Source organism: Pinus tabuliformis, chromosome J (genome assembly GCF_031772625.1).
Source record: "Pinus tabuliformis cultivar Carrire ecotype Pingquan chromosome J, CPIR1, whole genome shotgun sequence".
In the NCBI taxonomy this organism is placed as follows: domain Eukaryota; kingdom Viridiplantae; phylum Streptophyta; class Pinopsida; order Pinales; family Pinaceae; genus Pinus; species Pinus tabuliformis.
In genome coordinates this window covers 70,620,096-70,645,620 of record NC_142295.1, presented here as the reverse complement: position 1 = coordinate 70,645,620, position 25,525 = coordinate 70,620,096, and the positions used below count along the sequence as shown (strand labels likewise).

The following is a 25,525-nucleotide window of genomic DNA, read 5'->3' as shown; positions in this document are numbered from 1 at the left end:
TCAATAGCCTTTTTGTCTTCTACATCATGAGAACATAAGACGCTTTTTATTCTTGTTGTTTGATTTTTGCAACTATCTCAAATTGTGGTAGCCTTTCATTTTTGACATTCCCTAAAACACCAAATTGTTGCCTTCAATTATTAAATTCAGTGCCCAAAACACCAAACACCCAATGTGTTAGATATCCACCAATTTCTAAAGTGCTTCCAACAATTTGATCAAAACCAATGACAAAGAATTCACATCGACGCCCTCCCTCCCCCCCCGATTATTCAAACTTTAAAAAAAGGTGGGGGGGGGGGGCGGGGGGGCGCAATGTGAATTTTGTCCTATGTGCAATTCAATATCCACCAAATTTTAAAGTGCATAGAATGATCCAATCAAAACCAACGATGAAGAATTCACATCAGGAACCCCCTGACTATCCGAACTTTAATAAAACAAGGGGGCTTTGATTTTTTGTCTTGGGCAATTTACTGTCATGCAACGTGTCACCAAATGAGGTTAATTAGGCCATGCAATTTGGCACTTTTCCATTATAATGAAATTTACTGCGGAGTCCAACATCTGGTAATTCTTCAACTTGTGCTTGGTAGCATACTCTTAGATGTCCTTGGATCTAGATGAATCCAAGGATCCAGGATTTGGTCCCCACTCCTCTTCAAAACAACACTGCACCACTAGATGCCTCACGACCTAGATAACACATAGACTTTTAGTGAGCTCCACCTTTAGCTTGATGGTGGCACTAAGGCCTGGATCCAAGGACCCAGGATCTGGTCCCCTGTACCCTTCACACTTGACTCCTTGCTACCAAATTACTTGTTGGGCCAGATACCTTCGCATAAACCCGCAATGAAGTCTGTATTATGTAGATTCGACTTGTCCTGAAGATGAACCACATTGGCTGATTCGAAACGCGTTGACCAAATATTTTCAATGTGATTTTTTCCAGAAATCTTCATATATTAACAATTTAGCTGGTTGTTAATGGTGCATACTATGTGCACCTCCAGACCACCAGATGATTAGATGACCTTGTGGCTCCAGACTAAAAGAAAACATAGAAAGTTTCCAATTTTCTTAATACTGAGGCCTTACAAAACAACGTTTGGGCATGAATCTCGATGTATGCCACATCATCTACCATGTCAATTGGATATCATCTACCATGTCATCTCTCTGTCACGTGTCATGTCACATCACTGCCACATCATCACTCAGCCACATGTCATGCCACATCACTGCCAGGTCATCTTTCTACCACCTATCATGCCATGTCACTTGAAGAAAGGCCACTTGGCCACTCAAAAATGCCTAATCAACTTGCCACGTGTCCTCACCTTAGGGTGCCATGTCATTAACTTGGCCACATCAATAAGTGTGTTATTTCCACCTATCTCCATGTGTGTTTTCATGTCATATTGGGGTCCACTTGGTATTGTGCGCTGGGAAATCCAAGATCTAGTTGTTTTTTTAAGCATTTCCCTGTTCCTCTCCCCGAGGCCCGAATGCCTTGGTGCATCAAGATGGGTCCAAATGGATGGATGAATCTGGATCGACAATCATCCACCTAACCATCACTACTTAACCCCCGAATGACCAAATGGTTAAATATCTAATGATCATTCAGAACCATGACCTGGTCTTTCTATAATCCATCACTTCAAACTCAAGTTTTCTCTTCATTCATGGGGAGTTATACTAAGTTCCATATACCATTAGAAATGTTTTTGAGAGGGCTATCTAACCAAGCACTTTTCATGGTCTTTTGAACAAGGTACCTATAGGCCAAGTTCCTTCAAAGATAGGTTGCTCAACAAACAACTAAGACATCAATGGCATCATAAGCTTAGCACACTATTAATAGACTCAACAGGCTCAACAAACTCCCCCTGAACTTGACATCACACTCAACAACATCTCCTTGAATTTGGCATCACTTGACATCAATGGCTGTACTTTGACATCAATGGAAACAACAAACAACCAACAACCTCAACAATGTAAGTCACTTTGGGAGCTTTGATTGTTGACTATTATCCATCTTGCACATTGAAGGAAACTTTGGTAAGTGGAATGAGAGATCCAGAACTACAAGGGTGTATATGTTGATTATTCCATTTGAAATAACTATTAGGTGGGGTTGGGTGGTTGGAAATTCAAGGGACCAGAGTGGTAGCATTGGCAATTCCTTGTTTACTTCGTCAAGTGGACACCTAAACATCGTGCAACATACATGCATGACCTTCAAGCAATTAGGAAGATATTCTCCAACTTTAATTAAGACATAACCAATTAGCTTTAATAAAGTCAACTACCATGGAAATACTTGTCAAAGAAAGGACTCTCCTAAGGAAGGTAGAAAATGAAATTGGCAGCCCCAGGGATTTGATTGAGGAGCTCCAACAAGAAGCAGCCTAAAGTTAGTGTTCCTCTCACCCCTTCGATAACTCTGTCAATGATGAGAACTTTTTGTCCCTATTCTACATATTGTATGTTACCTTCCTAAGCCAAAAGTGACCTCCAAGGAAGACCACTTTAATAAACAGTAATTACAAAACATGAAAGTCAAATTTTGCTTGGTCTTAAGTTTTTTTTGTTGTTGTTAAAAATTTACACTTATGAATTATATAACTTAATAGATAGAAATAATCTTTTCTATCTAAAACTCAAACTTATGAAAAAATAAATTACATCAACTTACTAGAAATTTTATAATTATAGAAATTAATAATATATATTTTTTTCATTATTAAATAAATAAACCATATCAATATATCTATTCGCAATAAATGAAATAAGCACATCATTAATCTAAATATTCATTAAAAAAAAATCAATCATTCTCTGATTTAATGATAGAAATTCCTTCTCATCCTTCCACTAATTATTATTAAATAAATAAACAAAAATAACAAAACAATTTGCCTCTTTAATCATTTCATTATCAATATATCCATTAACAATAAATGAAATAGTAACAACATCCATCTAAATATTCAATAAAAAATAAAAATAAAAATATCAATCATTCTCTAATTTAAATATTCAATAAAAAAAAATAAAAATAAAAATATCAATCATTCTCTAATTTAATGATAGAATTTTCTTCCCCTCATCCTTTCACTAACAATTCAATAAAATTCCAATGATATCAAGCCCACTCCTCAATCATTTCTGTACCAATGTGTGCCTTTCCATCTAGAGAGGGACGTTAATGTTCTAAATGGTCAAACATAAATAAATTTAAAAGAGTAAACATCAATAGGTATTTTGGGTCCACCCTGAGATTCATTCACATGTATTGGATGCATTATTTTAATATATTTGTGTGAGAATAGGCCCATCTTTCATGTATTGTAAAGCTTACAAGAAAGTTCTAATACTCTTTCACATGACTTTAAAAAATGCATGCATTCAAAATTATAATAGAGAGGCCCATGTTCCATTTGGTCAAAAAGTAAGTATCAAATTTTAGATTATCTCTGTAACAAATTAATAAAATGGTTTTAAGAGTATGATTTCTTGATATTTATTATAAAAAGTGAAATGTATTTTATAATTCATATATATAATTTATATATATATTTTTAATTTAAATTCGATGATTATCATATAGTTATATATAATAATGTAAAGAAATATGTTTTAAATATTTATTTAATTTATTTTATAATGTGAATAAGAAGAATTTCATGTTTGAAGAAAAAATAAATTAAAATATTAAATATTTACTTTTAAGTTAAAGATATATCTTAAATATTGAATTAATATGATTTTGAATTTTAAAGGTAATATATTACTTTTAATTTAAGGATTTATTTTAAACACTAATTTAATATGAGCTGAGAGATCCAATTTCTTTACGTGTATTTTTTTATAAACTGATATTATTTAAATATTTTGTATAGTTATTATTTTTATTTTTTTCATTTTTTTTAAAATTTTTAAAATTTATATTTGGATCGACATGAGAAAAATTTAAACTTTGATGATGGAAGAAGTTACACATCACACTGGGCTGTAGAATGAACCTCTCGGCTCAATAAAAATATCTAGTTTATTGTTACATATATTTGTTTGTTTGTTTTGTTTTGTTTTTTTTTTTTTTAGGTTAGTGGTGTGGAAAATTTTGTCTTTCATGTGATTTAGTAAATTTAATCAATAGGAATGGAAGGGTAACCCTTAACAAGGTGGTAGATAATATGCGCACATCTATCTGGGCTCAAGATTGGGTTGGTGCAATACAATTGAATATTCCATATGCTTTTGAGGAGCAATGACAAAACTATATAGTTGCCTTGAATCTAACACATGTGTGGTTCAAAGATAGGGACGATTCTTTATGTTGGGTTTTCTCACCTTTCGAGGAATACACTCCCAAAACTGGTTACCTTCACTGAATCAATGTTAGTAGGCCGGAGGATCAGGTCTGTTGATGGAATAAAATTTGGAAATTAATATGTCTAGCAAGGGCTCGAGTTTTTATGTGGTGTCTTCTTGAAAACAAAATCCCCACCTGGAACAATATACGAAAGTGACATTAAAAAGGGCCTAGCTGGTGCACTCTTTGTAAAAATGTTGAAAAATTTGTGGACCACCTGTTTTTGACATGCCCCTTCAGATTGGGGGTATGGGCAGAATGTAGAAATAAGATTAGGATTGGAACTGTCTGGTAAGGGGAATCTTTTCTTGAAGCATGGAAATTTTGGTGGGAGCAGATAGGTGTAAAGAAATTCATGATATTCCCCCACTTATTTGTTGAGGGTGTGGATTGCCAGAAACAAGTCTATTTTCCAGGACAAGCTATCATCCTCTGATAGGGTGGCTACTCATGTCATTGTTATTTTCTCCCTTTTACCTCCCTCAGATTCTGCGAAACATTTTGGCTGAAGTAATCAATACTTCCTCTCCTTGGGCTTATTTCGATGGGGCATCCCTCACTAGTGGTGACTGTGGGGAGGAGCAACGTCATATCTTCAGGAACATCACTCATTCAAACTTCATATTGGTTTGGGAAGAGGATCAAACAACTTTGTGGAGTTGCTAGCTCTAAAGTTCCTCTTACTATTTGCTATTGAAAAAGATTGTCATTCCTTACAAATTTTTGGAGACTCCTTGGTTGTCATAAATTGGTTCAATGAGACTTAGAGATGCTATAGTCACACCTTGCTACCTATTTTAGAAGAGATTAGACATATAAAAAGTGTATTTGCTCATATTTCTTGTTTTCATATCTATAGAGAACGTGACGCAGCCGCAGACACTTTATCTAAAGAAGGAGCTACACATGCTATGAGAATTTAGAAGATCTTTGAAGAACTAGGTGAAGACACACATGAGTATTATCATAAGTCATTCATCGATGGGTTGCAACCAAATCAGTAACCAAAAGACATGATATTTATTTTTTGTTTTTGTTTTTGTTTTTTGCTCATGACAAAGGAGGGTTAATGTTCTTGTATATGAAGCTAAATATGATAACATTATATGTCTATTTATGTACACACTACAAGGACATGGTCTTTTTGAACTTGGGCATGTTTCTACCTGACCTTTATAGTTTTGTTAAGAGTCATGATATTCAAAATGCTCAAAGATGCATCAACAACATGTCATAGTTTCATTATAGTAATGAAAAATTACAATTTTTTTTTATGGGAAAAAATTATATTTATTTATTTGTTTATGTTCATTTTTATTTGTATTTTATTATTATTTTTTAAGTCATATAAAATGTGTTGGGATTGGTCCACGGGGTCTTGGATAAATGGTGATCAAGTGCTTTGTTAAAGCACACATTGATGTGAAATCACTGATTCAATTCCCCACCATGATCGAGGTGATATATTGGACATGACGAATATATAGTCCTGTCAAACTTAAAAAAAAATGTGTTAAAATTGTAAATTTAAACTATATAATTTATACAATTAAAATGTTTTTAAAAAATTTCAAAATATTAATTTCATTTATACATTAAAAATTACAACCCATTAAAAACATATTATTATTCATTTGTACATTAAAAATTACAAACCATTAAAAACATATTACTGTTTAGGTTTAAACATACCATTCATGTATATTAAATAATAACAATGATAATACTAATTTAATTTAAATTTATTATAAATATATGTATACTAGATAATAATTATATCATTTAAAATCATCCTTTAGACATGATGTATGAGAACAATAAAATGTAAGATAACGTACATAATCCCACAACAATTTCATTATTTAATTTATTAAAATAACTCACATGTGAACAGATTTTATTAAAATAACTCACATGTGAACAGATTTTATGCGATGGGCATTAGCATTGTCGTTGTCATGATAGAATAATGAACTTTCACGAATAAAGTGGAACATGGTATTCAAACTTATAAATATAAAGATAAGGGAACACCTACAAAAAGCAACATTCAGAGTCCAACGAATTTTCCTAACCAATGGTCATGTTGTTGTCAATCCAAATTTACTAACCAACCAATAGTCACGTGGAACCACTAGATTGCCACAACCCAATCAATGGTTCTTCATCAAAGTGTTGACGAGCCCAAATCTCTTACGTGGCAACCATGGAGCCATAAACCCTAATTCCTCAAATTAAATGTTAGCACTCCAAAGCCATGGATATACTTATGAAATATTATATTTGTATTGGGATTGATTGTGAAGTATCTGAGTCTAGCTTATTTTTCATTAATTATCATTTTTTAATGAGTATGATTGTTCGGGTTGTTGGTGGGTGACGCGAACTGTGAAGCCAGACAGAAGTTGAGTTAGAGACACCATGTGTTTGAGAGATTCCATGAGCTTGCATCGAACTGGGTGTAACGGGAAGCGGGGAGCTTTGTGAGTGGGAGGGGGGTGAACTTGCAGGAGGGGAGTGTGCAGGGGACACAACTGGGGAGGGGATGTTGGGAGGGTAATTAATGCCCAGGTCCCTGCAGGCTAACCGCTTCAAGGAGGTAGACAAGTGGCAAAGGAACGTAGGGAGCTCAACACTTGGATGGGTGGTTTTGTCCTTGATGTCTTCCCATTCTTTCAGTTGTTGGGCAAGGAGGTTGCGTAAGGCCCAGAGGGACGAGCACCTATGGCCTATGTCACATGGTTCGAGTTCGAATTCGAGTTCGACAACGATTAAGTTCGATTCGAATTCGAATTTTCCGATCAGGTTCGAATGAGGTTTGACATTAGGTTCGACTATACATATTTTTCAATATATATATATTTATATATATATATATCTATATATGACCTCGATCTAATGGAGCAGGAATAACCTTGTATAATGGATGTTGCAAAGATTGAAGGATTAGACATTCTTGGCATATCTGTTTTAGCATACAAATCTACCTAGACATATCACAATTGCACAGCTAGTGATCTCGACATCCCTGTGAGGATCTCAACGAAATGGAGTAGCAAAGATCTAGGACAAAGGCACAATGTCAATGGATCTCGCATAGCAGTCTTGGTATCAAGGCCTCGGTGATACTCCTGTAGAAGTCTAGACTCTAGAAAAAGAACAACAGTGATAGAACCTCTCTCTCGGCCTAATAAGATTGATGTTATACATTGTCTCAATCACACACACATATATATATACTACAATTGTGGCACAATAACAAAGCCGCAGAAATGATCATTCTCGGAGGATACAATCCCTGCAGAACAAAGAGCCACAGTAACCATTACAGTCTCGGAATAAATGAGACAGTAAGGACCTCAGTATAGTGAGGAATAGTATCTCATCTCAGTGGATCTATTTCTTAACAGTCAATGTATATATATATATGTAATGGAAAGATCTTCGGATCCCTCACTATCTTTACATGATCTCACTCTCTCGGTGTAAGAAATATCACAATGATCCTGCAGTCATGGAATACACTCTCGCATGATCACAATCAACATGATGGTCTAGAGTACAGTAATGAAGGTAGGATAAAACAGCTATCATGGCTATCATAATGAAGTTCTCAGTATTCGTTAAAATTCGCCTTCAGGTTCGTTGAGGTTCATTTAGGTCCGAGTTCGTTCAAGTTCGAGTTGAGGTTCGAATTTCAGAGAACCTGAACGAATTTCAATTTTTATTTTATTTATTTATGTATTTATTTTTATTTTATTTATTTATTTATTTTTTTTTATTTTTTTTTTCAGGTTCGTCGAATTTCGAACCTGAACCTTCAAGTTCGCCGAACCCTGTGACATAGCCCATGGCGCATTTCCTCTTCCTCCATAACCACAACCTTCCTGCGGATATGCTCTGGAATACAATGGTCAAACAATGTGGCAATGGAATTGTCGTCCAAGGTGGTTGGGGGTCTCCCTAGAGCTCGTCCATGCCTTGGGCGACAACCTTGCCCTCTGTCACGACTCATGATTTGAATGCAGGTGCTGGTGGGCGTAGCTACGAAGCCAGGAGGAGTAGAGCTAAGCAGAAGGGCAAGCAACCAAAGAAGGAATGGTAGGGAGGTCAGGTCGAGGTAGAGTAAAAAGCATGGATAAGAAGCAAGGTGGTCCTCGAAAACCGAGATGGTGGGATGCATGGAGTAATTAGGTCGAGCATGTGTCATGTGAAGTCAAACACCCTCCACATGTCGAAAATCGTCAATTGGCTAGAGCGATCACCCTCTGGTCACTCGGATCAAGGGAAATAATTTTTGTAATATTGAAAAGGCTACCGTGTTGAAATTTATTAAATGAAGTGACAGTTAAGAAGTATAATTAATAGTTAAAATATTTGGGGAAGTTCATATGGTTTAAGTAATTTTGGATTAAACTTATTTAAATATGAAATTTTGTATAGTGTTGATTAATATTATAGTTTTTTTAATTGAACTTTAACAATGTAATAAAACAAAAAAATGTTAATTTGAAATTTAGTTAATTTTTTAATGATCTATGTTAATTTATAATTACTTATATTTTAAATTTGTAATAAATTTTTATTATAAAATTATTTTATTTCCTAAAGCCTTTTTAATTAAAATTCATTTGTTTTACTATTTGATTGCATTTTTAATCATTTTAATATATAAAAACGTAATATTATTTATTTTATATATATATGAAAATGTTGAAAATTTAATTTTTGAATTTTTTAAATTAATCATATTATCATTTTTATATTTTACCATATTGTATCAACTTTTTAAATTTAAAAACAATTTTAAATATATATATATATATCTTCCTGAGAGAAAAAATTGTAATTATATTTATGTTAATAAATAAAATTACATTTTGTAGTTACAAATTCAATAGTGTATTCAATGGAATTTGCCCTGATCCCTCAGCGGTAGAGAAGAACGAAAATACATTTGTGACCATATTGAAGAATACAATGGATTCTGAATCCCATAGGTTAAATGAGAGCCAAAAAATATGCCCATTGTTAATAAAAAGAAACAATGCAAGATGTGACAGCAAAAAAGACTCCAAACAATATTTTCAGGATATACCAAACAACAAAGTATATGATAAAAGATCAATTGCAAAACGACTTGTTGTGGTAAAAACACAACCCCCCATTATTGATTTGTTCACTTTAAATACTTGGGACCTTTTCTATAAAAAAATTTGGCTGAACACTTTTTAGGATTTTTATTTAGTTGATTATCTCACGCTTTTGTTAATTTTTCATTTTATTTGGATTTTTGTTTTGATTGTTTTGTTAGAATTGATTTATTATAAGCTTCTCATTGACATTTGTTTCACCTCATTTGGTCAACTAGTTTGAAAATGGTACTCCTTTGAAGTCTCATCATTTATATAGCCTAGGGTAAAAACGCATAAAATGTACAATATTGCATTTTATAAATAAATTAGTTCAATAATACATTTATTTTAAATATTAACCCTTAATGAGTTTTTACTAACATTTTTCATTTTTACTTAAACAGTGAAATTATTAAGCAGCGAGATTTTAAAAATTTACTCCAATTTTCAAATTGATTACTAATCTCGAAAACCCAAAAATTCGTAATGGTTGTAGTTTAGAATAAATTAATTAAATTAATTAATATGTAAAATATAATTAATTTAATTAAAATAAAATTTAATGCATAAAATATATAAATAATAATAAAAAATTAATTTGGATCAGATGAGAGATTTATATTGGCACATATCATTCCATACCCTCGATCGCCTATACCTCCATCCTCCCGATCACTGATGGCAAAAAAGCATGGGGCATTAACCAAAGCCTCTTTATAAACTTTAGTTTATGAACTTTGGTTTTTGTTTGAGGTTCAAAACTCACTCATACGTGAGTGAAATAGGAGGGGTAAGATAGTTTTAAGTTAAAATAATATTAAATTAATATTTAATATTTATTAATTTAAATAATAAATTTTAAATTAATTAATATATAAAATTTATTTAATTTAATTAAATTAAAATTAAAATATTATTTAGATTAATTTGTTAATTATATTAATTAGTTAGACTAATTAATAACAGTTTATTATTTAGTTTATAATTAATAGTTTAATTAGAATTAATTATTAGATAATTAGAGTCTAATTTAGGATTAGATTTTTAATTAAAATTTTGATTTTTTTAGCCTAGCAACAAAAATTCTATAATTGTGCCAGATTTGACTCATCAACTTAGGAGACTCATAGATTGAGTTTTACTTGGCCAAATTAGGCCCATGACAACTCATTGGAAAAATAAAATTAAGGAGAACATTTCTGAGAAGATTTCACTAATAAATTTGGTCGTTTATTGGGTCAAAAATCAGGCAGAAGATCAAGCTATGAATTTTTAAAACAAAATCAATTTTCTGAGTTTTATTTTCTGCATTTTCATTTGTCCAAGCCTCTTCTCAATGCAGATCCATTCGTCAATAATATCCTTGGCCAATTAAATCATCCCAAGTATCAATAAAAAACTTATATTTTATTTTCAATTATTTAATTAATTGCATTTGATTGGATTTGTTTTAATGTCAGAAATGATATTTTGATTTTATTGTTGCATCTTAATTCATTTTTTATTTCTTTTTACAAGAAAACAATAGAAGAGATATGGAGAAAAGGATCTCAATCAATGAGAATGCTCCAGCAATTAAAGATTGGAATTTTTGAGCAAATAAAATTGGATTGAGCAGATTTTTTCTTCAACAAACTCTCCTCTCAAAATACTTTTGGAAATATTATAAATAATAGATTGCAGAATGTAATAAAGGGCTGCTCTCCTCTGCAATTTTAGACTTCTAAAAGCACTTATGTAATAGGAATTTAGAGTTGTAGGAGGGAGGAGAGAAAATCTTAGATCTAAGGATTATTGAGGATTTTTTTTTGTATCTTGAATTATGTATAAGGGGCAGAGTTTGCACTATTGTGGCTCTAGTTTTGAAGGCAGAAGTTCAAGCAATGTAAAGAGCTGTTGGAGACCAGGGATAGAGAAATGGATGCAATAAATTGGTATTTTTAATACTACTATTTCAAATATCAGTTTCATTTTTATAGTAACAGGAATGTGTCATTTTATTTATATTTGTGCACTATTTTCAATATGAGTAATTTGTCTCAATGTTGTTATTATGTAACTCTGTTGTTATGGATTAAATTCTGATTTCTAAGTAACTACTTACTCAAAAATCTGTGTTATAAAACTGATTTATTAAATAGTAATATGTTGTGAACTATTTCTGCATATATTGTTTAATTATTGGATTTACTGATTTGATAATCAATATCATTTTTGTGAATTACTTCTTGGAATGTTGTTGATTTATTGTTTCAGTTAAAAAGTCTCAATAGAATGTGTTTTGGTATCCATAATATCAGTTAATTGAACTACTTCATTAACTTGATATTCATTATAAGCAAGGCATGTTTAAATCTCAATACTTTAAATATTTTGCTCTTGGTTGGGTTAGATCTATATCTGCCTAATTAAGATAAGATTAAGTTGGTTTCTTTTGCTTGCATTATAGAATAAGCTTGCATTTAGATTAATTTTTACATTCTTTTAAGTCCTCTTCTCAAAAGAGGCAAAATTTTAGTTGTGGTTTGGCTGAACCCAAATCAGCTTAAGGGTCATTCTCTTACCTGATCAGCAAGAAGAAGTGATCTGATATCCCTGTCTATTGGTAGTTAAAGATACATCATACACCAATAGCGAAGGGGAGAAGGTAATTGGACCTAGTTAAAACAGTCGGAGCCATCACACCAAACGGAAAAGGAGCTGCTTTAAGATCCACACTGGGTGGTTATCCCCCATGTATCAACATTTTTGGCGCTAGAAGGAGGGCCTGAGACAAGTTGTCTATTGAAGTATTTTCAATTTTAACATTTTATTTAATCACGATGGCTCCTCTTAAACTTCCAATTTGGATTTGTATCCATGGACGTGCATCTTCCAATACTCCACCCGAAGTGGTAAAACTCTTGTTTCAGGTAAAGTTTAATGGTAAGAGAAATTCTTCTTCTTTTAATCATGTCTTTCAATTTATTTAAAATATTTCAAATTATGATTTTCAAGGAATTGAAGAAGACATCCTATGCAGAATTTTTACTCTCACATTTGCGGCAAAAGCCAAAAACTGGTATAGAACTCTTCTAGTTGCCTCAATTCGCAGCTGAGATCAATTTGTTACAATTTTCATTTGTAAATTTGACGGCTATGATTATGAACAGGTATGTAATGAAATTGAATATATGCGAAGATTTGAAAATGAGTTTATTAGAGATTTTAATATTTGATTTCATTTGAATTGTTTAAGATTTAAAGTCGAAGATAAACCTACAGAAGAAGAATCACTAGATTGGTTTGAATATATTTGCTCTCTTCCTCCCATTCCCAATCCATATGAAATTAGTTCAAGTTTTGTTCCATCCCCTTCTAATATAAATGAGAATTCCAATATGGATGTCCAAATAAATTGTGATGAAGTGGTTTCACAAAGCTTGGAAAATATTTCTATTCAAATGCAAGAAGACAACAACAACAATTTTGGAGAAAGAGCTGCCTTGAAATCTGAAAGCTACTTTGAGGTAAATTCAGAAAATCAGATTGCAAATCATCAAGTACAAGCAACAATCAAAGTAAATAATAACATGCAAACTGCTGTACAAATTTCTGAATTTTTCCATGATGAGCAAATGCCGAAATCAGAGCAGCAAAGCAATCTTCTTCAAAAAGGCATGAGTACGCAAAGGAATGATCTGCAATTTGAAATTTACAATGAGCATAATGCACAAGAGTTCTCAAACAGAGACAGTTTTAAATGCATTGTTTCAGATTCACATTTTTCCCTTTTTCCTAATATTTGTAATGATGGTAAATTTTCCCCTCTTAGTATTAATGATATTTCAGAAAATACAAACGCTGATCTAAATGAAATACCAATTAATTTTTATCAATATAGAGAAACAATTATTGATCATTCTTTTGCCAATAATGAACGCGAAATTTTTATTCCTCCTTGTTTTGATATATTGGATAAGATTGAAGGGAATTCTAGAGAATCTTGTGAAGTCATTTATGATAATTACTCTGACATTGAAGATGTTGATTTCTATTTTTCTCAAGAGAATCCTCATGAGAAGATTCAAATAACATCTAAGAATGAGGGACATTTTAATTTAGAAATTATTCCAACCAATCCTCATTCTAGAACAGAAAATTATCTTCATGATTTCACTATTCGAGAAAATATTCCAATTTATGATTCATATCATAATCAAGCTTTCATTCCTATTCATAATCATAATTATCTTTCTAATTGAATTCGAAATTACTCACATTCCATAATTCTGGCCAATCCTTGCGAATTTTTATTATTATTTCAAAACGATCCCAATTGTGCTGTAACATTAGTTGTACCAATAGTGATTTCATTTTATTTTTGTTTTCTCACTTATTTTGTTTAAATTTAGATTTATTTTCTGATTTTATTTTTCAGATTTTTTATATTTTACGCTGGCATATTGAGCACTTTGCTATCAAACACTCAATTGATGCATTGCCCTATTGGGAAATTGAAGTTTCATATTATAATCATGAACATCAAAAGCTATTAATATTTCAATTTCAATCGATGTTCATTTCTTATCAAAAGCTTCTATCTTCTCAAAGTCAATGTCAATAAGAGAATGTGTTTTTACAATCTGGCCGACAATCCAATTCAATCAATATTTTTCCATTTTATTTGAAAGATTTCCATCCATTTTTCATTAGCTTATTTGAAAACTGTTTGGAAATTTTTCCTTCAAGGAAGATTGTTAATAGTTTAACATTTGTAAATAACACTAACAATTTTTCCTAGGCCTTTTGAATGTAAAAATTCATATCCACAATCTGGCCTGTTATGTCTTCGTTTGAACATTTCCCAATCTTTAATAGAAATCCATCCAAAATTCTATGATCCATTTGGTATTCAATTGGACAGGAAATTTCCAAAGAATGAGATTTTAATTAAGTTGCTAACAACAACTGTGCATTCTACTTACAGATTTAATTTTCTTAGTTCAATTAGATTTGTATTTTTATTATTAATGGTTGAAGCGTACATACATGCAACAATTAAAATGAGAAAATAATTACACTGAAATTATGACTATACCTAGTCATTTTCATGTATATGGTTAGAATAGGAATATAATTAATTTAGTTAGTTTGTTTTATGTAGTTAATTTGTTTTTAACAATTGTGCAGATAAAAAAAATAAAACAAAGCAATCAGCCCTTCTCATACATGTTCAGTGAAACATTTTCTTCCTATCATAAAGTTTTAATTCTTGTTTTCCTTTTTTTAAATTTTCTTGCAGCAATACCGCTACCCATGAATATACCTTTGCTTATTTCGAATAATATATTGATAGAATTTAATTGAGTATGCACCTGACACACATCTAAATCTGTGTTGATATTCTTTCACAATCAATGGCTTTATTCCATTCAGATCTTTAGTTTATTATCTAATGCTGCAATACGCATCATATTCATTTACTAAAGGCATTATTGAACAGTCACTATAACAATACAAATTCTTCTCAAGTTATTCGGAATAAGTAGAAGTAATAAATTGTTGTTTCAATTCAAAAGGGAAGATTATTTTCATATTTATTTCTGGTAAATTTTATATTTCCTGAACATGAATAAGCATATTTTATTTAGGCTGATTGCTCACTCCGATTTAGAATAAATATGAAATGATTTTGAACAAAGGCAAAAATTTGATAAATCGAAGGAAGAATTTGAAGATTCATGAGGTAAAAACTACAGAGAATTTCCTTCCAGGTACGCATTCACAAGTTCATTCTCATTTATTATTAGTTTCTCTTTTCCTTAGTTTATTTTTTATTTTGATCTGTTTTATTTTGCAGGTTTTTATTTGTTTTCAAAATTTGAAGTAAGCAGCAAACCCATTTCAAATTTGCAACAGGTTCAGGGAAATTTTATTTGTGATTTATTAGAGTTTGAGCATTTTTTAATTTTGCTTTCATTTATCATTTCAATTTGATTTTCATATTGCTGATACTACGGTGAATACATATTCGCAATACTACCATCCTGCTCATCTTCGTCAATAATTTCATTCCGATATTACATCATCCACTTCACAACCATTTGTAGCGAAATATTTCATCGAAGTAGCTTTTAGCATTTTTGATAACAAATTGTTCATAAAAGATCTCCGATATATTATCTCGCTCATATGTCATATCGCATTTCGCATATCGGAGATTTGCAGTTGAAGTATACTCCCATTATCGTGAATCGTCGATCTCCGATAATCGATTTTACCAATATTGCGACGACCATATAATCCCGAACCCGATATAAAATTCAAATCAAATTCATAAAAAATATCGCGTCTACTCAATTGCAATAATGGTAGGAGCATAACTTCAAGATGGCCGATGTCTCGGATCCGATATGTTATTAAATTTTCATCATAAAATTATCGGGTCCACTCTTCATCGCATATCGAGAATTGTTACATCATGTGCTTAAGATTGTCGATCGCGATCGCCGATTAGCCACATCATTCATTGTATATCGGCATCGCAAGAATCATATTGTGTTTCATTCAGTACTTAAAGTTCGCTAATTGCCGATTAGCTACGTCATCCATTGCATCACCGATATTGACATTTCCAACATGATTATTCTCCGATATTCTGATACGTCGATATCGCAATCGCTTCATCGCATTTTTATTCATGGCCATACCACTATTCCAAATTTGCGATGCGCAATGTGCAATGTGCAAAGTACAAATCGCGAGATGCAGTGTGTGATCTGCGAATTGCAGCATGACTGTCCCCGATTCGCAATATAACAGTTCTTCAATAGTGTGATTGCTACATCTCATCGCACATATTTTTTTCGCATGATCTCATATCGGAAATTTGTTATTTCAATCGCTGATGCGATAAACTCCAACGCATGCCTCTACATGCAATGCAAATCTTCTGATAAGGCGTTGTGTTAATTTAAAGGAATATTGGGCAACCATTATGGTAAGAAAGCGATTGATAACAAATTTGCAAGCATATTCAAATCATTTCGATTTCTCATACATTTCAGTTTTAAATTTATAATTCCATAATCTAATAAGAAATTCAAGACCTTTCTATCTTCATATTTAAATTTCATTAACTTGGATTTTTTCTTAATTCTGGACAATTTATAAAATCATGGAGTTTATATGAAACTGATAATATTTTATTTTTTTTAACTGAAACGGTTATGTTTTATTGATAGATAACAGGTTGGGCAGAGCCTAATCAACCATTACAATATTCAGAATTTACATTGACTTTCTTTCTGCTTAAGGGATGATATCCATGGTCGCTGTTTCTGCATTTATGCTGATCATTCCTTCCTGTAAAGTGCATCCAATATTTGCCAATCTGTCTACTTCCTTGTTTAATCCTCTGAGAATGTGGAAGAATTGGATTGATTGAAATTCTTTTAGTATTCTGGTCACTCTTGAAAGTTGTTTGTTTAGCACTGGGTCCTTGAGTCTTTTCTTATCTACCATCGTTTTGATCAGCAGTTCAGAGTCACCAAAGATTAGAATTTCTTCTGGATTTCCTTTTCTGGCCATTTGGCAGGCTTTCAAAAGGCTGAGAATTTCAGCTTGATTGTTGGTTTTCGTTCCAAGGCCCCAACTGAAGTCGTCTTTTTTCCCATCTTGGAAGAAGATCGCTCCTCCTGCTCCGAACCTCCCTGGATTGCCTTTTGAGGCTCCATCGAAAAAAATGGTGCACTTGGCCTGTGATTTCCACCATTGCTGGAAGCTGTCCTCTGATTCTCGAATCTGCCATTTTCCTTTGTGCAATGTGCGGTTGGGTGCTGGTAGATTAGCCTTTCCTGTATAAGCATCCAACCACTCCCTCTCTTCGGTTCGCAAGGAGTTGTCGTCTTTGACAGAGGAGTGGTTCAATGTTTCTAAGAGGAGGTTCTTTGCCTGTTCCGCCACTTTTGCTGCGGGCAATTCTGTGTTGTTAAATATTGTTTCATTCCGAGCTAACCAAAGTTTCCAGCAGACATACTTTGGTACAGCTATCCACACCTTTTGCCAAAGTGATTTGCTGACTATGCTGTAGGGATAACTGTCATTCCAGGAGGAGAACATGGTGTCAATCGTGTTTTGAGTTGGAGGAGGCACACTCAGCCCTGTGAGAAAGAAGGACCAGACCGTCTTTGCAAATTCGCAGGCTAAAAACAGATGATTTTCTGTTTCCGAGTCTCTTTTGCAGAGGACACAACTATGTGGTCCAGCTATGTTCGTTTTAAAGAAATTATCTCCTGTCAAAATTTTGTTGTGGAACAATGTCCAGAAAAAGAAGTTGATTTTGGGGATGCCGAAGCTGTCCCAAATCTGCTTCCACACAGATTCCGGGTGTAGTGAATCCTTTTTGCTCTGCAACTAATAATATCCTTGGCTAGCTGTGTATTCCCCGGTCTTACCCCAGCCCCAAACATCTTCGTCTTCTTTGTGAACTGGGGCAAAATCAGAGATTGCGGCTTGAAGAGCGTCTAGCTGTGTGTTTAAATGTTCTGGAATTCTGGGGAAAGTCCAACATCGCCAGTTCCCTTTTCTGTCCCAACTGGAGATATCCTCTATTTTCCTTATACCTTTAGACTGTAGCCAGACTCTTACTTCTGCGATCTCGTGGTTTTCTGCTAGAGGGCGATGTCCCATAACACTGTCTCTCCAAAGCTTTGTGTTTTTACCATTACCGGGGATTCGATACAAGTGGGATCTGAAAAAATCGATGCTTCTGTTACACAGCTTCCAGACCTGCGTTCCTTTTGGGGATTTCTCAATATTGTATGTTTTTAATGACTGATTATTCAGGTATTTCAGTTTGAAGATCTGACTCACTGGATGAGACGGCTCTGCGTGGAGCTGCCATAACAGCTTACATCCCAAAGCTAAATTTGCGTGGACTGGGTCGCGGATTTGAAGTCCACCTTCTGCCAGTGGGCGTTTCACCATATCCCAGCTTACTAAATGAAATCTATTTGCGTTTCCTCTCCCACCGTTCCATAAGAAATTACGCATGAGTCTGGAAATTTGATCTGAAATTAGTTTTGGAGCCAGCATGAGAGACGCTTGGAACGTGGGCAGAGCAGAGAGGACTGATTTGATGAGCGTCAATTTGCCCCCTGTGGTTAGCCAAAAGCCTCCCCACGCAGTGATCTTCCTTTTGAATTTCGAGATAACTTCCTCCCACAGTTGATTTCTGTTGGATCCCAGTGTTATTGGAAGGCCCAAATATTTAATTTTTTCCCAATCTGCATGTCCTGTGTACCCCAACTCGTTTGCAATTGTCTCAATCTTGTGTTGCTCTGTGTTCCACCCATACACGACACTTTTCCTCTCACTTACCAGTGCTCCCGATATGCTGCAATATTTCTGAAGTATGATTTTGAAGGATTTAGCTATTCTTGGAGAGGCCCCTCCAAGCAATAGTGAATCGTCGGCGAAAAGGGCATGATTCACTGGGTCTATGCCTTTCACAATTCTGATCCCTGGTAGGCACCCCTTTTGTTTTTCCAGGGTCAGTTTTCTGCTCAGGGAATCTGCCATCAGAATGTAGAGAAATGGTGAGAGGGGGCAGCCCTGTCTCAAACCCCTGGTGGCCATAAAGAAGTTAGCAGGTCTACCGTTTATCATGGGCGCTATCCAAATCTTCTCCAGGCATGCCTTGATAAGATTGATGAAGTCCTGACTGAAGCCAAATGATGAAAGTACCCTGTACAAATAGGAACGATTCACTCTGTCAAATGCATTACACATATCAAGTTTTATGAGCATACCTTGTTCTTTGCGTGAGTGGCTGGAGTGTAGAGCTTCCTGGACTTGAATGACATTGTCCAGAATGTGCCTTCCTTTCACAAACCCTCCTTTGGTAGGAGAAATCAATTTTTGAAAAAGAGGTTTGATTCTATTTGCCAACAATTTGGCCACAATCTTATAGGACGAATTACACAGGGAGATTGGCCTGTATCTGTCAAAAGAGCTTGGGCTTGCTTCCTTTGGAATTAGGGCAAGGAAGGTAGAATTTATGCCTCCTCCAATATTTGCCTTCCTCATGAAACCGTGCACCATTCTGATGAGATCAGTTTTAATTAGATCCCAGCATTTTCTGTAGAAGTGGATTGAAAAACCATCTGGCCCCGGTGCTTTGTCTGGCTCCATGGACCAGACAATGTTTGCAATCTCCTCCTCTGTGACGGGGCTCAAAAGAATGTTATTGTCCTCTGCGCTGACAAGCTGTGGAATATTTGTGAGGAATTCTTCAACATCCTCCTCACTCCCGTCCTTATCTGCGCTGAGTAGGTTTTGGAAGTGATTCACAGCGGCCTCCTTGATTTGATCAAATCCTCTGCATACCTGACCCCTAGTTGTGATGATTTCTGCAATGTGATTTCTCGACAGACGAGCCCTGTATTGTCTGTGAAAATACTTAGTATTTCTGTCCCCAGCTTTGAGCCACAAGCTGCGTGACTTGATGCGCCAATATTCTTCCTCAATTCTAAAAGAGTTGTATGTTTTCCTTTGTGCAATTTTTTCATTATCTAGATCCGTAGATGAGATATCTTTCTCTTCCATTTCCACTTGGAGATCTTCCAACTGATTGACAACATCTTTTCTCTGGCTAGTGGGAGTGACTGTGACTTTCTTTATCCATTCTTTTAATGCCTTCTTTGTGTTTTTCATTTTTTGTTCCCAAACGAAACTTGGGGAGCCTGATACTTCTATTCTCCATGCAGTTTGGACCGTTTCGAGGAACCCTTCCCTTTCTGCCCAAAGAGGACTGAAACGAAATGGAAGAGGGCCGAGATCTTCTTCTTCCTTTAGACATAGTAAGATTGGTTTATGATCTGAGGTTAATTTCGGAAGAATCTTAGAGAAAACAATTCTTTTGTTCAGCATAATAGAACTGCTGGTGAGAAATCTGTCCAGCCTTGCTGAGATGTGGTGTTCCCCTGTTCTATTATTAGTCCAGGTGTATTCTCCTTTTACTGGTTTGAAATCTACTAGGTCCCATTGTTGGATGAGATTTTCCACTGTGGTGAGGAAGGGGTCTCTCAGATTGGTCCCTCCTCTCTTTTCTTTGGGGTCTAAGATTATATTCAGATCTCCTCCTATGACTATATTCAAAGGATTATGCAATTCCAAATAGTCCAAGAGAGTTTTCCAGCAATCTTTCTTCTCATCATAATGCACAGGTACATACATATTAAACAGGGCTAGCTTAAAATTACTTGCTATGTGGCGCAGTTCTGTATATATCCAATGCTGGGTCACATGGGAGCTTTCTAAAGAGAAGAAATTTTTGGACCAGAATGTGCCTATTCCTCCCGCCGAACCTCTTGCGCTGACTACCTTTCCTGAATCAAATTTCCATCTTGTATTGCTTGTGTTAAGAAGGGTTTCCCCTTCTATTTTTGTCTCTTGGAGCATGAGTATGTCTGTGGTTTCCATCTTCAGTAAATCTCTAATAGCCTCTGCCTTAGTGGGATTCCCCAGACCCCTGCAGTTCCAAGAGACCAGCTGCATCATTTATGACTTGTTGGGGTAGGTCCACCTCCCTTAGGGACCCTTGGTCTGGTGTTCCTTCCGAGAGTCATTTCTATGGTGGCTTGGCTTCCCAGGGTTTTTTGTCTTTTTGATTCTTCCTCCCTAGTTTCTCTGTTTGATTTCCTTCCAGCTCGCTTTGATGTCCTTTCTAGGGTCTCTTCATCCGATGAGCCCTCGTTTTCGACATTCTTCTTCTTTTGTTTGATTATATCAGCATATGAGGGGGATGAAATATTGCATGGGTTCGGATTTGAGGTATTACCTGGATCTGATGGTTCGGTGTTGTTCTGTTGGGGAGGTTCTTCCCTTTCTGCCTCTGGAGGATCTGAGGATGGAATGAGAGATTCAAAAGGATTTTTGTCCTCCTCTATGCTGATGGTTTCCTTGCTTCCAGCGTTTTGAGTGCTTCCATTTTCTTGCCCTGCTTTGTTTCCTGTCTCCTTGCCTTTGTTTTTGTTGTTCTGCCTGTTGTTTGCTGGTTTCTTTACCTGTTTCCATTGCTCTCCTTTTTCTTTCTCTGCAGTTTCCTCGTTTTTTTTCTTGCAATATCTTGCAAAGTGCCCATATTCATGGCAGTGTCGGCACTTAAAAGGCAACTGCTCATAATCAAGCTCTTGGATATGGGTCCAATCCACTACTGAGAGTTTGATGGCTTCGGGTAAACCAACTTCAAGATCGACCTCAACGCAGATGCGGGCACAAGAGTATTGATCCTTCCTCGGCGCCTGATCTATGTATCTGCCAAGAGCGTTACCTATGGATTGCAGTGAGTTCTGACTCCAGCAGTGGAGGGGGAGATGTGGAAGGCGTACCCAAACGGGTACCGCCGTGGGCACATCCTAAGCTGGATCAAAGTCAGGAGACCATTTGTTCAGATAGAGCCCTTGAGGACCCATGAAGTATGGTCCGTTTCTAAATATCAGGCTTCTATCCTCCGCATTTTCGAACACAAACACAAAGAAACCTTTGCCAACGAAATGACTTTTTATACCTTCTCTGACCAAGGGTGTCCAGTTTCGCCTTACCCATTCCTCAACAGCTTTCGGGGATGGCCATAACCCTGTGAACTGACTGATGAGGCCTCTTTCGGCGAGATTCAGCGCTGTTCTACATGTTTCTTCCACCGGCAGTGTCACCGTGGGAATACTTCCTAGTTTTTTGACAAACTTGGACTGAGAGCCAGTCGTCCGTTTCCCAGATGCTGCAACTAGGGATCTGAACGCTTCTAGTTCTGGAGGTAATGGGGGGGTAGCCACAGAGCCCCCACCAGGATCCATGTCTAAAGCGCACGAAGTGAGAAGGGCTAGCTTGGCGCTGCTAGGTCAGTAGCAGCGCCTCCATGCGGGGGCGCGGTTCCAACCAAATAAAATTTTGACCTGACCCAAATACTATTATTTCTGCCGTTGTCTTCCTGCGAGAGATTGACAACAGCCTCGGTCTGAGGATTCAACGCCTTCTTGACCTCTGCGACAATGGCCAGTGCCCGAGCTGCAGGCGCGAAGGAAGCCCTCTGCGGGATTCGATCCGATCCACAGCAGCTTACGCAGAGAGCAAGATTCCTGTCCAGAGCATGAAACTGATAATATTTTGAGAATATTCATTACTACAAATTCTCATTCTCACTTCTGATGCATTTGTATTAATTTTAATTCCCTTGAACACTAAGCATTCCATTTTTACATTTTACTGCTTGCTTTAATTTAAATAAAAAATTAATGATTTTGGGTTATAAGATTTTGGTTAGTTTGACTTCGTGTTTTTATGTTAACTAAAAGAAGAAGTCAGCGAGTATTGTAGAAACTGATACCTTTCAGGTAAGATCAAATGTAATCATCCAATGGTAAGAATCATGTACCCACTTTCATTAATTTCCATTTCGGTACTTTAGTTTCATTTTTGTTTTTAAATTATGCTGATATAAAAATCTGTTTTGCAGCTTTTCATAAAAGCTTTCAATCATCTGCTAAATCATATTTTGGAAGTCCTATACTTTTCTCCTGGTTTTATTTCAATAAGCAGTGATAATCTTCGTCGAAACAACGACACCAGGAAGTTTTTGAACCTTTAGTTTGTTTCTTTAAGCATTCCTTTTATTAGAAAATGATTAAGATGACGCTTTGGAACAAGAAGATTGATGTCAGACAAAAAGTTTTCATTATGGCTGAATTTTATCGTCACTGCTATCCAAAAAGCCTAAAACACTTACAACCTTGCAAGATATGATTTTTCTAAATCTTAACATAAGAAGGAATGATTACACGATTATTTTCTTTTTTCTTCATATTTTTGAAACATTGGTATAAACATTCTTGTTTGAGTTTATCTTTTGAATCTTGGATTTTCCTTTCACTTTTCAAATTTCTTCATTTTTATTTTTGTTTGCTGATTTTTTTTCTCACTTTGGCTTAAGAATTCTTTTCCTTTGGTTTTCAGTTTTGATTTTGGTGACTTTGCCATGATTTATATGGAAGACCTTCTTGTTACTTAACAATAGTTGGCATACATGAGGAAAAAATTGTTAATAGTCACCTATTAGCTTTTTCTTTAAATCTCTTAATAAAGTTTGATTTTCTTATTATAAAGGTAGACATACTTAAGGAAGAGATTACAAAACAAAAGAAGTTGACAAAGTATCATGAAATCTGAAAAAATTATTTTTCATCAAAACTATAATCATTTGAGATTTTAATACTTTATTAAGATCTTTCAAATTTCTGTTATCAGTCAAGAAAAGTTATTTATAACCAAGTAAAGACGCTTTACAACAAAGCACCTTTAACTCTAAAATTGTCATTCTTAACTCTTAAGGAGTCAATGATTCTCCCTGTCCCAAAAAGTCTTATTTTTCTAGAATGTAATCCAAAAATATATTTAAACTTAAAAGATAAGAGGTCTTATCATGAGCCTGCTTACCATGATCATATGGGAAAAATAGGCTGACATTACCAACACTACTAAACAAACCAGGGTAATGGCTTATGATTGCAAACAATTATAAGACAAGGGGTCTCATCACGAGCCAGCTTGTTTAGTCCAATTATAACCAATGAATGACATTGTCAACTATATGGCTACCAAACCAGGACAATAACTTTTAAGAATTAACTAAAAAAAAACATATATAGATGGATTTATCTCTAGGTCAATAATTTTTAAATAGATGGGATTCTGAATCATTGATGATTAAAAGGTAACCCTCTCGAGACTATAGATGTTTGCTGGCAACAGTGGCTCTACCTGTGAGAAATGAGTATATTTTAAAAGCTAGGCTGTAAAGTGACCCCTACTTTATCTCTACAACCAATTAAGGACTGATACATAATTTTGAAATATTTTAATTTATGAAAATTTTTGAGAAAAATTACAGTTAGATGATTCTTGTTTTTATTCAAACTAATGAACCTAGTCAAGCAATCCAAAAATAATTTTCTCTTCTTTAATTATTTTTACTCTAATTTTAGGAAAATCGCATTCATATCAAATCGAGATAATTGGTTCTTCTCCCGTGTGTCGCCATTGTTGTGGTGAAAACACAACCCTCCATTATTGATTTGTTCACTTCAAAAAATGGAGACCCTTTCTATAAAAAATTTGGCTAAATACCTTTTAGGATTTTTATTTAGTTGATTATCCTACGCTTTTGTCAATTTTTCATTTTCTTTGGATCTTTGTTTTGATTGCTTTGCTAGAATTGATTTTTTATAAGCTTCCCATTGACATTTGTTTCGTCTCATTTGGTCAATTGGTTTGAAAATGAAACTCCTTTGAAGTCTCATAATTTATCTAGCCTAGGTTAAAAACGCATAAAATGTACAATATTGTATTTTGTAAATAAATTAGTTCAATAATGCATTTATTTTAAATATTAACCCCTACTGAGTTTTTACTAACATTTTTCATTTTTACTTATACAGCGAAATCATTAAGCAGCGAGATTTTAAAAATTTACTCCAATTTTCAAATTAATTACTAATCTCGAAAACCCAGAATTTCAAAGTGGCTGTAGTTTATTTTATTTTTATTTTCGAAGTGACTATAGTTTAAAAATTAATGTTAAATTTTAGATTAATTAATATATAAAATAAAATTTAATGCATAAAATATATAAATAATAATAAAAAAAATTAATTTGGATCGGATGAAGGATTTATATCGGCACATATCATTCCATACCCCATCGCCGATACCTCCATCCTCCCGATTGCCGATTGCGAAAAGACCAAAGCCTCCTTATAAACTTTAGTTTATGAACTTTGGTTTTCATTTGAGGCTCAAAACTCACTCATACGTGAGTGAAATAAAAGGGTAGGATAGTTTTTAGTTAAAATAATATCTAATATTTATTAATTTAAATAATAAATTTGAAATTAATTAATATATAGAATTTAATTAATTAAATTAAATTAAAATTAAAATATTATTTAGATTAATTTGTTAATTA

At 34.4% G+C, this 25,525-nt stretch overlaps 1 protein-coding gene across 1 annotated transcript; it reads right to left on the bottom strand.

Annotated features, from left to right (window-relative positions):
- Positions 1 to 16,815: 16,815 nt before the first annotated feature.
- LOC149225566 (uncharacterized) lies at positions 16,816 to 22,361 on the bottom strand. Its single transcript, XM_089379962.1, has 4 exons — positions 22,110 to 22,361; positions 21,347 to 21,923; positions 17,961 to 20,786; positions 16,816 to 17,798 (listed from the first exon to the last, which is right to left on the bottom strand). The coding sequence occupies exons 1-4, from the start codon at positions 22,359 to 22,361 to the stop codon at positions 16,816 to 16,818; spliced, it is 4,638 nt and encodes a 1,545-aa protein (XP_089236088.1).
- Positions 22,362 to 25,525: the final 3,164 nt, after the last annotated feature.